Raw genomic sequence first — 13,742 nt, 5'->3', positions numbered from 1 at the left:
TAGACGCCATATGGCCGCCGGCATACTAATATCAAATGGTCCACTGTTATTAAGTTTTTTTATATGGTAAAAATAAGTTCTTAACCATAACAGTTTAAAATCAGTAACAAAAGTGTTGTGCAGAAACTTTTAGATGACAACTTCAGTTCTTTAAGTGTAGTTGATGACTATATTGATTAAAGAGATACAACTTTGTGTAAGAAATGTCATGTGTATACGTGTGTGAATTGTTTTATGAAAAATCATAAAAATTAAAATAAAAAAAAAAATAATTAAGCAAATAACAAACATAATTTAAGTTAAAATAATTTTAAGTTTTAATTAATATAAAAAAGGATTAATATTTTAATTTTTATAAAACAGTAGAAATTTATTTTAAATATATTGTTTGAAAAGGTACTGTAATTTTTTTTTTTTTTATATAAACTATGATTTTTAAAGATCTAAGTATTTATTAAGTTTTATTAAAAATAAAAATGTATTGTGGAAGTTTTGAGTAAAATATATTATTCAATTTGATATTCAGTTAGATTAACAAAAATTATAACTAAAAAATATTTTATATGGGTATGCAATATACCAATAGAATGACTACTTCTTCCACTATGTCACAGTTTGAATTTAATAGGTATAACTACAGCGCCAACATATTTACTATGATTCCAAAATATAGGGAATTTACGGCTGCCCTCGGTCATATGGATACCTACGAACAATATGGTGCGGTAGCCGGCGGCCTATAAATTATCAAAACATAATTATTTTTATGTGGCCATATGGCAGTCAACGTGTTAAGCAAAAAAAAACCATAGTGCCATAACAATCAAAGCATTTTCCATAGAAACTACCATGCGAAAGAGATTACAGAACTGAATACTATATAAGCTGAATAACTAAAGCCATAAATTATCTGCTGAATAAAATATAAAATTACTTTATATTAATAATGTATTTATTAAACAATTTAAAAATTGTTAAAATAAGTCATACGAAAAGTTATGAAAATCAATAAATTAATATGATAAAGAGTTTTATCCAATACAATAAGACTCAAAAACCATAAATTACAGCCACTCTCAAGAATTTCAACATATCATTTTATATTATAGTAAATGTTGATAATACTGATACCGAAACAATAGAACAGATACTTAATCTAGAATTGTCTTGCACTAACTAAGATTAAAAACTGTATATGAAACATAAGCGAATAGACTGATATCAATGATTAGTGACTACCATTGTTATCATTAACAGACCAAATAAACTACAAATATTCGACAATAAACCATCTATTATGAAAAAAAATAAAATGAATGACACGAAAGCAATCGAGTAAAACCTTTTAATTCGTGGACAAAAAACCACTGCTAACAAACATTAAATCGCTGCTTCAGTTCCAAGTGAATTACAACAATATACAACATTTAAATTATACCTGATGGTGTTGCCCGTTCTCATCCTGATCCACTGGGGAATGGGACGATTCTGTTTCATCTTTTTGGCAAGCTTCTGCTTGATCTTGAACGTCTTTTTCGACGACTGCAAACAACAAACACACGTGATAAAAAATGTTAACGTTGGAATTAGAATGTCCCTAAGGCGAGATGAGATTTCTACGCAATGCTCGACATCTCAGACGTTTGGCCGACCGTTCGTTGTTACATATGGAAACTTTGAATAAATAAATAATTTGCAAACTTACCATGATGACGGAGAGACGTTGGAAACGTTGAATCCAAATTGCCTTTGGACTCCCCCGACGTAATGTGAAATACGAAGATCGAATACGTGATATTGCAGGTTATGTTTCTGCATCTTCGTAGACGACAGTATCGACGGTGCACCGCGTGTGTAAAAACCTGTGCGTGCAGTTGGCAACACCGTACGTCATCGCCCCTCTCGTGTTTCCGCGGGAATGTCGTAAAGGTATAACGGCCAATTAAACACATTTTTGTCTTCAATATTCAATTTGACTAACGTTTTTACATTCAGTTTCATCTTCATCGATCATGAGTCCTTGTTGAATAAGTTAAACGCAATATTTTTTCTGTTCACTCTACGTTTCCATCATGCAGTCGACTTCAAAAGTGTCATTAAAAATCACGTCTGATTCGTCGGTACTCTCGGTATAGGTGCACCTTGGGCATCACAAGTGCAAAAAAAAGAGACGGAAAAATTAACGTGTCTTGTGGATTAAAAATTATTTAAAAATTCAATTTTATGAAATTATAAATGATTTGCAACTTGATGAAGTGGTAATATTTATAAAAATGTTGTCGTAAACTTTTTATTTTCAGTTTAAAATCCATGTTAAATTATTGTACACCGATTGCTGTGTTTTAGCATTTTTAAAATAAAATAATACGAGTATAACATTATAAATATCGAATGGCTCCCTCCTTAAGTTCTTCATGCGTAATTTATTTTTTCTCTTTGAATTTATACATAAGAAAGAACAATTCATTCCCAAGTAGTGACAATTAAACCACCGATACTACAAATACAATTGTTTCTATGATTATTAATAAAAGCTAGTTTGAATTTTTTTCAACTTATAACCCTTGATATACATTTCCAGTCTCATCAGTCATTATTTTATCTAATATTGAAAAAATAGTTGACCATTTCTCAGCTATTTGTAAAATAGTATTACTAAATTATCACTATTGGTGTGATAATGTATATTTTTTTAATTAATTTTCAAAACAAGTAATTAATGAAATTGTTATACCTTTGCGTTTTTAATATTTCTTATTTGATAAATAAAACAAATTTTAAAAGGGAAAACTATGTATTTTTAATGCAATCTTTGTGTCTTGTACCATAGATGTATTTTTAAGGCATTTTATTGTGGATGATAACCATATTAAGTTGATATTCCAAGTTAAAAATTATATTGCAGATTTGTAAAATATTACAACTGATGAAAAATATTTATTGACTCCCTGCTGTCTATCATCCACAAACAAATGAATATGAATAAATTAAGTACTTGGCCATCCATATAGTATATAGAAAAGTTGATGTAATTGTACATACATAAATAGCAATGGCAATGATTAAAAATACAAATACCAAAAATTGCATAGTTAAATAATACATCAATAAACAAAATTAACTTTTAAAAATACTAGTCATTTTTAAACAGTAGTCTATTTGACATTTTCATTACAAAAAAAAATAAAATAAAATAATATAACTAAAATAAGTCTTTTTTCCATAAAAAAAATAATTAAAAATATATAAAAATAAACTTAAATGTATCATGTATATCTGATAACATTAAAGTAAAATTATAAGGAACAAATATATTATTCAACAAAATAAATTTAACAATTTATAAAATGAAATTAAACATGAAAATATGAAACATTAAGGAATAGATTTCAATAACTTCAATATTTGATTTTCAGATTCAATTTTTACTTTATGTTCCTTTGGAAATAATTTTCTGATTATCAATTTGATATTTTGTTCCTCTGAAAATCAAAACCATTATGTTTTTAAATATGTACTCTTATCAATTAATATTTATGAATCAATAGTAAGCTAATGATCTGCTAAACATTATTTGTAATCCATAACAGATAAATTATATTTAACCGACTGTCTGTAAGATGTTACAGAGCATAATATTCATAGAACTTAATATGACTTAAGACATAATCATAAGTTTGAATTCAATTTATTTAACACCCAAAATTTTCTAGTTAAATAACTTTATTATTGACATAATAAAACTAAAAGTTTATTTAGGCGTAATAAATGTAGTTGTGTATATTATAATTAAAATTTAGGAAAAACTGTCAGCTTGGCTTCTTGTTGTTTAAAGGTACTTAAAATATTCACATAGTGGAAATGTGAACAACCTATTATGGACATGTATAAAATAAACATATTAACAAGGCTAGTAATTTTAACATGTTTGAATTCATGTCATGCAGATTTTAGAAAACGATGGAAGAGCCATTAAGTAAAAGTTCTAACTTATTTAATTGAAATAAATATAGTGGTATCTATCCAAAATAAATTGTTGAAAATATAGAAATATAAAGGAAACAAATTAATATTTCATTCAATTACACTACAAATTGTACTGCGAACATATTTATATTCTCTGTAGTTACGATTATGGTTTTTTGTTTTGAGAAAACTAATGGTCTATGATTTAATACTTAATTTAAAATTATTACTTAACTTTTGTTTACAAATAATTATGCGTGTATGAAAAAATATTTTTAATTGGTTGGTAATAAAAATAATTTACCTGGATGACTAGTGGACTCCAATAATTTATGAACAATTTCTCTTGCCATGAATTTAAATAATTCCTTAGTTTTAAATAAACTATTTTTGTAGTAAGGATTTAATAAGCTTACAACTAAATTTGATAGTTCAAACTTTTTCTGTTTATTGTTTGGGTCCTCAGTCTTATTTCTAATTGTTTTTGTAGATTCATGAATTTTTTTGCTTGTCTTGAAAGTATTATTTACATTTGATGACATTCCAAGTCGGACTCCCAAGGATTTCTTTTTAATATCAAACAATATTTTACTTTCATCATCACTATCATCACCAAATAGACTATTCATATTACTTTTTGACGAAGATACTTCAATGTTATGCTGAGTTGATAATCTATGATCAAGCGATGGTCGTTTTAAGTCCTTTTGGTTTAAAGCAAGTTCATTTAATTTGGTTACTTTTTTTCCGTTTTCAGATGGACTTTTAAGAATATCAGATAATTCATTAAAAATATCATTAATCTTTTTTCCAGAAGTTTGAGATTTATTACTTTTAAATTGACTATGTAATAATCCATTTTCTTGATTTTGAACATTATTTATTTTATTAATACAAGTTTTATTAAATGTATGAGGATTTGTTCTATCCTGATGAGAAGGTAACATATTATTTACTCCTATATGTTCACTTTCAGAATTTATCAAATCCTTAGATGAATTATGCATTGAACTGTAAGATTCATAATTATTTTTTAATAGATTAGAAGCCATAACTATTTTAGGAATTTGCATATTAGCAGAAGTCTGATAATATGAAGATTCTTTAAATTTACATTCATTATTTGACACATCATGTCTTTTCTCTAGTGGATGAAATTCTTTTATTTTAGGTGAACTGTTATTTTTAGAAACATCTATATCAACACTTTCTATAATTTGAACATCATCATCAGAAGATATTTCCATGTCACTGTCAGTATTCGCTATTTTAGGTTTTTTAGTAACACATTCTTCATTTTCTAATGTAGGTAAATTAGTAGTTGGAACTACAAATGATTTCATTGATTGCTGAGTTAAATGATCTCGTTTTATTCCTCTTTTGATTTTGGGCTCTGGTACTTTATTATTCATTTGGGCTTGAATAAGATCTGAAGCAGTGACTATAGATGGGAGTTCTGTCTTATTAGTTGAATTTTCTTTAGGTTCTTCTTTTAAATTCTCTGGTCGTGTATAATTTTTTATTTTGTCAAAGATATTTGAAGCTCCAGTCTCTTCTTTGATAAGTGAAACCTGAAACAATCAATAAATCAAGTCAATAATAATAATAATAATGATAAAATCTTGATTTTATTGATTTTGTTGTACCTGATAATGCATATTTAATTCAAAACCGGTTATACACTATAAATATAATAATACTTCATTTATTTATTTATTTCTACACATAAAATTTTTATTTACTTATGAATTTATGAATATTAACCTTTTACTACATTTTATTTTATTAATAAATGTTATTATTTAAATGAAATATCAAAATTAGGTTAATATCTTAAAAAAAATATCAAACAATTAAACAAAATTTAAAATGTTTAAAAAAATAAAATGTCAACTTAATTAATTACATTTAATTTTAATATTGATTTAATAGAATATATTAGAGAGCAGGTGTCTACAAGTATTTTTTATTGCAATTCAAAAAATTAAAATAATAAATAAATAAGAATCAAAAGAAAAAATTATTTTATTAAGAGAAATCTGTAACATGAGTCAAATAAAATCAAATAATAATCAAAAATGAAATAAAATATTCTATTTTTTCATAAATCATTATAAAAATTATTTAAACAATGTAATTATTGCATTTAAGTTAATATCTGCTTACTCCAGCCCACCAATTGCCAACCGCTAATATAGAATATATATTATATAGTTCTAATTTTTTTCTTCTGCATGTTGTGTATCAAATCAAATTATTTGCACTTTTTATAAATCTGATTAAATATTAAATCTATATCATAAAATTATATACTAAAAATGATGTGGTATAGTTGTATCATGATTAACATTTTAGTGAAGATTTCCATAAAATATGGATAAATTCACTAAAAAATCAGATATTTTTTCTAAGGTAAAGATAATATCTATGTTACACTTAACTGTTTTTGCAATTTTCTTCCGATAAACAGAAACAACTTTTGAACTAGTAAATGCTTCATATTCTAAGTCAACTGCAATATTGTGAAGGTCTTTTTTAGTTATTTCTGTTAAAGAATCACACAAAGAACATTCTTCAATATTTTTATTTAAGTGTTCTTCAATAAACCTCAATAATTCTTCTCTCACCTAAAATAAATAAAAATGTTATTTTAAAATGAATACAACTGAAGACTATAACTATAAAGTGTGATCCCTTTTAAAGGTAACACTAAATTATTCTGTCCAGTGACATTGGATTGATATGCGGTTTCGAGAGGAGACAGAGAATGCCTAAATACCCATTTTTCGATAGTTTTCAAATTTTTAACTCTTTTATTGTACGCATGCGCAACACAACTTGCATTTTTTTAAATAACAACACTTACTTTCAACTGTATTATATTAACTATTATACGGTATAGTATAAAACAAGTAGTTTTTTATGTTTTATATTGTATAAAATAAAATCCCCTATAAACAAAAATACATTTATAATTTAAACATTTTAAATTTAAACACAATAAAACAAGAAAATATAAATTATAAATAAACATTTGTGATGCTATTAATCTATTGTTAATAATTATCATTATTTTATTGCAGACATATTTATAGTAAATTCATTGTAATTGTGATATTTGTAACACTTTTAATATTTTATATTAATAGATTATAAACAAAAAATTAAAGCAGATATATAATTTAAAATAGTAGTAAAATATATTTTTACTATGTATAAAAATTAAAAACCTTACTTAATATCTGAAATAGGAAGTATTTTTAATTTTTAAAAATGAATTTCAAAAACAAACCGTATTATATGATAGTCATTTTAAACCTTTTATACATGGGATATTATACATGTAACATATAACACATTTTATACATGTATATTACTAATCCTACTTTTAACAACAGATTTGGGTAGACCGATTTTAATACTTTCTATTATTTAATTAGATAAAACAATTTCTAACAACTATCTAATAAATTTTTAGTCCATCATTCTCCATGCATGATTGAAATTGATGCATTACTTCTCTTTGAGTAGCTGCTAATATCTGTTCCATTTGAAGTTCTACAGAAGCATTTCCAATTTTATTTTTGAGATTTTGAACATTTAAAGATGGAATTCAATACACAACATTCTTCAACTTTTTTTTCAGACTTTAAGATAATATTAGTCTTAGCACACGATAAATAAAATTTGGTTTATTTTAGTAAAGACTACAAATTTAATAATCTTAATAATTACACGTAATTGTCCACTTGCATCACGAAAAATGAAAATAAATGATAGAAATAATTATTTAAATTGAAATTTTAATAATAGAAGTTATGAGAATTAAATCATATCACTTTGTTTAATTTTTTTCTTTGTAAATTAACATTTACGTCAAATTAAAATTAATTAACTGTTCAAAATTAAATTAAAATAATTTAATAATGTCTGTAAACAATAATTTTTTAATCGAAATTTTAACTCATAGTCATTTAGTCAATTTTGGTTTTAAGCTATGATAAAGAGAACCAAATTGACTTAAAAAATGTCGGTCTATCCAAATCTGTTGTTAAGTGTTGCTATTTAAAAAAATGTAAATTGTGTTGCGCATACGCACAATAAAAGAGTTAAAAATTTGAAAACTATCGAAAAATGTGTATTTAGGCATTCTCTACCTCCTCTCGAAAACCGCATATCAATCCAATGTCACTGAACAAAATAATTTAGTGTTACCTTTGAAAGGGATCACACTCTATATTAAATTGAATAAATAAAAAATTTTAATTTATTCAAAATACATTGGGTTTAGCAACAGTTTATTGTGATAATGTATAATAGGATAAATTTAAATCAGTAGCTATATTTAATAACACTACATTCTTAATCCAATTAACCATACTAACTGCTAACTACAAATAATTATGAATAAATAAAACATTAAACTAAGTAATTTTCTACTTATTCCTATATATATTTAAAGTTTTACAGTGGAAAAAATAGCATTATTTTTGTCATATAAACACAACCACCAAAATGTTAAATACAAATTACGAATGAGTTAAAAAATTATTTTTCATTATTTTTTAACTTAAAAAAATAACTTAATTTTTTTTAATTATTTAAATTACTCAATTGAATTTCCTCGAGTTGTTCAGAATTTATTAACAAATAAGATTTGAATCAAATGTTAAATTCCATACAAAAATGGAATCAACTTAAAGTTAATAAACAATACGTAGTAGTTCAAAATAACTGTATATAATTATTAGTTCTTTACCCATAATAATAGAGAATAAAATACTTACTGATAACAGCAAACCATTGACTTTTTTAGTAGTAGATGCAGCTGCTCTGACTTTTGAAATTTTTACAAATTCTTCATTTTCTTTAATAAGATTTTGTATACTAGCTCGTCTGATTTCAAATTGTCGTTTTATTTCCAATTCTAGTTCTAAATTTTTTTTATGCTCTTCCCGATCTCCCTCACGCATATAATCTTCAGTTTCCCTAGACAATGTTGTAAAATTATAACATTTACTATAAAAATTTATGATTTAGGATATTAAATAAATACTCTTTAACAGCATTGCGTCCTCCACCATAAAAATCACTAGATACTAGTTGTTCATTTGATGCAATTGTATGATTCATGTTTTGTAATCCAAACATAAATGAATCTAAATCTGCTTTTACTGCTTCTTTATTACAACATACATCACATTTATCAATACATTGAGGTTTTGCATCTCCAAAATAATCAGCAAAAAATGCATGTCGGCAACTATTTAAATATACACAAAATTATATAATAATAATTCTTAAATCAATTAGCTCTAAAATTTATTTAAAATAAAAACATACTATACACTTTCACAAAACTGAATCATCTTTAGAAACATGCTATAACTTCCTTTCGCTTTTTTTTGTTTATCTTGGGTTTTAGCTTGAGTTATGGCAGATTTTAAAATAAAATCTAATGAATTTTTTGAATGTTTTGAATGATAAATTCGACATCGAGCAAGTTTGCCATCTCTTCCAGCACGACCAGATTCCTGATAATAAGCTGGAATACTAGATGGTATACCCCAATGCACAACAAACCTTACTGTTGCTTTATCAATTCCCATTCCAAAACTTACAGTTGCAGTTATTACTTGAATATGTCCACTCATAAATGCTTCTTGAACAGCAAGACGTTCTTTATCTTTTAATCCTATTTTAAATAAAACATATTAATAATTTCAATAATCAACATAAATTTATTGTCACCACTGAGCATTATATTAAAAAATATTTAGTAAACTACTTCCAAAACTAAACTATAATTAGTGTATATTATTCAGAAAAATTTTAATGAATTAATTAAATAAAAATTAACCAAAAAACTGGGATGTATAGTAGCTCTCAAATATTTTTTTCACAGAGCCCTTAAAATATTAAAAAAATTTACCAAGCCCCAAAAAAATTAAAATGCTTATTTATACCACAACTCATAAAAAACTATATATATCAACAATTTGTTTTTTTTACAGTACAATATGTACATGGCATACATATTTAAATATGTATATATAAATACTATTGAGATATTTTTAAGTTTTTATGGGAAAAATGATACTATTTTCATTTTCATTAACCAGCTCATCAAAATTTTGTTTAACAGAAAAAAATTAATGCATATGTGTTATATACATTCTATAAATTAATTAACGTTTATATAAATGCTTAATTTTACTTAATTTAGATGTGTTCATAGAACCTCAAGATTACTATTTTGCAAAACCCTAGAGCTTTAAAAACTGTCTATCCATAGGAAACATACTAAATTAATTCTAGTGACATAATATACTTACCAGCATGATAGGGGGCTATTGAAACACCTCTTCGGCTAAGAACTGTAGCAATTTCTTCAGTTAATTCTCTAGTTCTACAATATATGATTCCGCAAGGTTGATTTAACTTGAAACATATAAATCATAAGTAATGTTCAATTTAAAAATGATAAATTTTTAAATAATTTACCGGATTGATATTTAAAGTACTGTCTAAACAATTTGCATCATCACAAAAACATTGATCAATAAAGTCTTTCAAATGCTGATAAGAATTTCCAATGGTATCATCAAATATTACATCATAGAATAGATTTGACCTGAAGCAAGGAGTTGAAAATTTTGAAACAGGAGTTTTAAGACATAATACATTCATTATGTCAGTAACAACCTAAACATAATATTATAATATACATTATTCCAAATGGTTAGAACATATTTTTAAGTAATTATTTATATTATTTACATCCGCACTAGCCGTAGCTGTAAGTGCAATCCAAGGAATATGTAGATAAAGTTGTCTAAGTGCACCCAGCTTCAAATAGTCAGGTCTAAAATCATGACCCCATTGGCTTACACAATGAGCTTCATCAACCACTATATATGCAAGTTTATTTTTTCGAACTAAATATGACAATAAACCCTGCAAATACAATTATATCATAGAAAAATATCATTATACAAATAAAAAAAATATTTATTCATCAACAAGATTATCAGTAGTAAAATAAATGTCTTAAATCAATAATTATGTTAATGACCACTGACAAATTTTCACATATAGTATTATAAATTATAAATATATGGCTGACCTTAAAAAAGTCTGTAGATGCTTGTTCCGGGGTCACATAAAGTAAAGAAGTTGATACTTTTACAGAATATAAGTCATTAATCACACGTTTTCGTTCAGATTCAGTCATTTTTGAATTAATTGTTTCAGCGCAAATATGTAAGCGTCTTAAATGATCAACTTGATCCTATTGAAATTAAAGGCCATGGATTATGTTATTTTTTATTTCTTTATTTTAAAAACAAGCATATACCTTCATTAAAGCTATAAGAGGTGAAAAAACTATTGTAACTTTAGATTTGTGAAGTACAGCAGGTAGTTGATAACATAATGACTTTCCAGATCCAGTTGGCATTGATACAAACACATCATATTTTCCTTTAAAATATACATGGTCAAAACGATAACAAATAATGACATTTTAATACACTTACGTTTTAATATTGTTGAAATAGCATTTTTCTGTAAATCACTTTTGAAGGTAGGGTGATGAAAATAATTCTTTAATTTTTCAAGTAGTTTGTTTGAATCCATAGTCAGAGTTTTTTCATCTCTATATCGTGTTTCTCCCGACATATTTAAATATAAATCTGGTATAATAATAAATCTATACTACTAGATTAATATTATTTAGTGATAAATATTAAAATACAATGATAATTGATTTAGAAACTCAAAATAATACATGTGCACATTTTTAAATGAGTAGTCGAAGGCAAATATTACATGTTATATTACAGTTATATACAGATAATCTCACACATGAAATTTAAATTAATCTAATGATACTGTAAAACAAAAATCATTTTTTAAAACAGTAACACGATCATCATTACTTTTGTCTTTTATCACAATATTCACCTTAAAATATAAAATATGTTCGTTGAGGCAATGCTGCTATATGATAAAAAAAAAAAAAAAAACCAAAAAACCATTAGATATTAAGTACTAACACAGGTTGACATTCGTTTTGTCCAATGTAAACTTGACCGAATTCTCAACAAAATCTGATAATGATAATTCGGTTTTTATAACAATATATTGTATTTTGTTTATATAATATTTTTAAAATCAACAGTATTAATTCGTATTTCTTTATTACCTTCAAAACTATTAGTAAAATAACGTCTCCATGGAAATGTTTTACGATCATTATATTGATCTCAATATTCAACCGTAAAATTATAAATTGTTAAAAATTCTAGTTTTTCATTTTAAATTTTTGGATAAGTACATTTTATAACGAATAACAAATGCTACATTGTTAAACGTTCAAACAATTTTCAGATGTTCAACAATACACCAAATTAAATAAAATGTTTAGATGTAATCAAATAATTTGTTATTATGTCTTCAGCTAATAAAATAACTTGAGGGTGCATACCTACATGGTGCATTCATACACTATGCACACCCTTGACCACCCGCCGTGATCTCGGCTATTGACGCATTTTTTTTCTATGTAATACATTTGTGTATAACTGTATACGCCATATAACAAATAAAGGCAGAACACCTTTGTAAACTCGTAAAAATAATATTTTATGAATATAATTTTTGGCGGCAATGGCAAGCCCGAAAACTTCTGATTATATTCGCCTCTTCTGCACTCAAAATATATGCACTAAATATCAAACGATTTACATTCAATTTGCTTTTCGTAAAAAATAATTTCGGTTGATGTTTCCTCTCCAATAAGCGATAGCTCCATATTTAACATATTTTTTTAAAAATATGAGTTACACCGGAGGTCATTTAAAAACAATTCTCTACCAACCGCAGTCGTTTCAAAAAACGCAGCAGTGCATTTTCAATATTAATACCATGGGGCTCTAATATTTTATGTTTGGCAAAATCGTTTGGGTCGTATATCACCATTGTATTGAATTTGAAATGGGAAACCTGGTGCACTATAGTATGTACAATGTACATACATAATAAATGAATAATAATACAATCTTATCGTTGATACAATCTTCGCTTGTTCAGTCACATGTTTGTCGTCTTCTTTTTACTTGTTTCCACAAAATAAAACATAATGTGTTCAACATGTGTGGTTACTGGTTAACTGGTTATTTTATTTACTACGCTCTTCGGCAGTAGTGGTTTTGAGTTATTTAAGTTATATACCTATATGACATATTGCATCAGCGTGTTTTCGGTGTTCGGTACGTCGAAGACATGTACCACAGCGGTTTCCAACCTTTCTTGTAATGCAGTCCACCAATTTCGTAAAGAATCTTTGAAGCCCATGGTGGGGGAGTTTTTATTTACGAGTTTTAATAAAAATAAGTAGATATACATAAAGTATTGATTTTATGTTTTTATTTTAATAGGTAACAATCATTTTCTTAATATGGGACGTATGTTTTTTACGTATCACTTTTAGAATTAAAATATCAATACGTAAAGCAAGTGGTAAATTTATTCCAGTCTATGGGCGGTAAAAATCTTAATTCGGCCCTGGGTCTACCAATAGTTAGTTATAATACATATAATGTGCACATACTTCGGTTATTACAAAAATAATTAAAAAACGATTTTTTATGTAAAAAAAAAAAAACTTTATTGAACCAGATCATTCGAGAGTTAAACAATTTAATGTGCTTTTTGATTGTTCCCCGCGAGAGAAACAATATCTGGATTAAAACAGAATAATCTTAACCTTATAA

At 25.8% G+C, this 13,742-nt stretch overlaps 2 protein-coding genes across 2 annotated transcripts in view; both read right to left on the bottom strand.

The window, feature by feature from the left end:
* Positions 1-1,967, bottom strand: part of LOC112680805 (60S ribosomal protein L39) — a 5,746-nt gene extending 3,779 nt beyond the window's left edge. The window contains exons 1-2 of the mRNA XM_025551004.1: positions 1,706-1,967; positions 1,439-1,542 (exon numbers count right to left, since the gene is read on the bottom strand). Of these exons, the coding sequence (XP_025406789.1) occupies positions 1,439-1,542; positions 1,706-1,952 (351 nt within the window). The 5' untranslated portion in view covers positions 1,953-1,967. The remainder of the gene's footprint in view (positions 1-1,438; positions 1,543-1,705) is intronic.
* Positions 1,968-3,341: 1,374 nt separating this feature from the next.
* LOC112680792 (ATP-dependent DNA helicase Q5-like) lies at positions 3,342-11,861 on the bottom strand. The gene is made up of 12 exons (XM_025550990.1): positions 11,505-11,861; positions 11,324-11,448; positions 11,093-11,257; positions 10,747-10,923; positions 10,471-10,671; positions 10,302-10,407; positions 9,310-9,661; positions 9,023-9,229; positions 8,754-8,955; positions 6,408-6,593; positions 4,271-5,537; positions 3,342-3,482 (listed from the first exon to the last, which is right to left on the bottom strand). The coding sequence occupies exons 1-12, from the start codon at positions 11,644-11,646 to the stop codon at positions 3,376-3,378; spliced, it is 3,237 nt and encodes a 1,078-aa protein (XP_025406775.1). The 5' UTR covers positions 11,647-11,861; the 3' UTR covers positions 3,342-3,375.
* Between the last annotated feature and the right edge of the window lie 1,881 nt (positions 11,862-13,742).

Source organism: Sipha flava, unplaced genomic scaffold (assembly GCF_003268045.1).
Source record: "Sipha flava isolate LNK unplaced genomic scaffold, YSA_version1 180_pilon_pilon, whole genome shotgun sequence".
In the NCBI taxonomy this organism is placed as follows: domain Eukaryota; kingdom Metazoa; phylum Arthropoda; class Insecta; order Hemiptera; family Aphididae; genus Sipha; species Sipha flava.
The sequence above is the reverse complement of the archived record's forward strand: the minus strand, read 5'-3'. Positions and strand labels throughout refer to the sequence as shown.

Bases quoted from the DNA above. Each gene is read 5' to 3' on its own strand.
- LOC112680792 (XM_025550990.1), bottom strand. From the start codon at position 11,646: ATGTCGGGAGAAACACGATATAGAGATGAAAAAACTCTGACTATGGAT. The intron at 11,449-11,504 runs GTAAGTGTATTA...TATATTTTAAAG, and splicing joins TATTTCAACAATATTAAAAC to GAAAATATGATGTGTTTGTA. The intron at 8,956-9,022 runs GTATTTATTTAA...AACATTGTCTAG, and splicing joins GGACGCAATGCTGTTAAAGA to GGAAACTGAAGATTATATGC.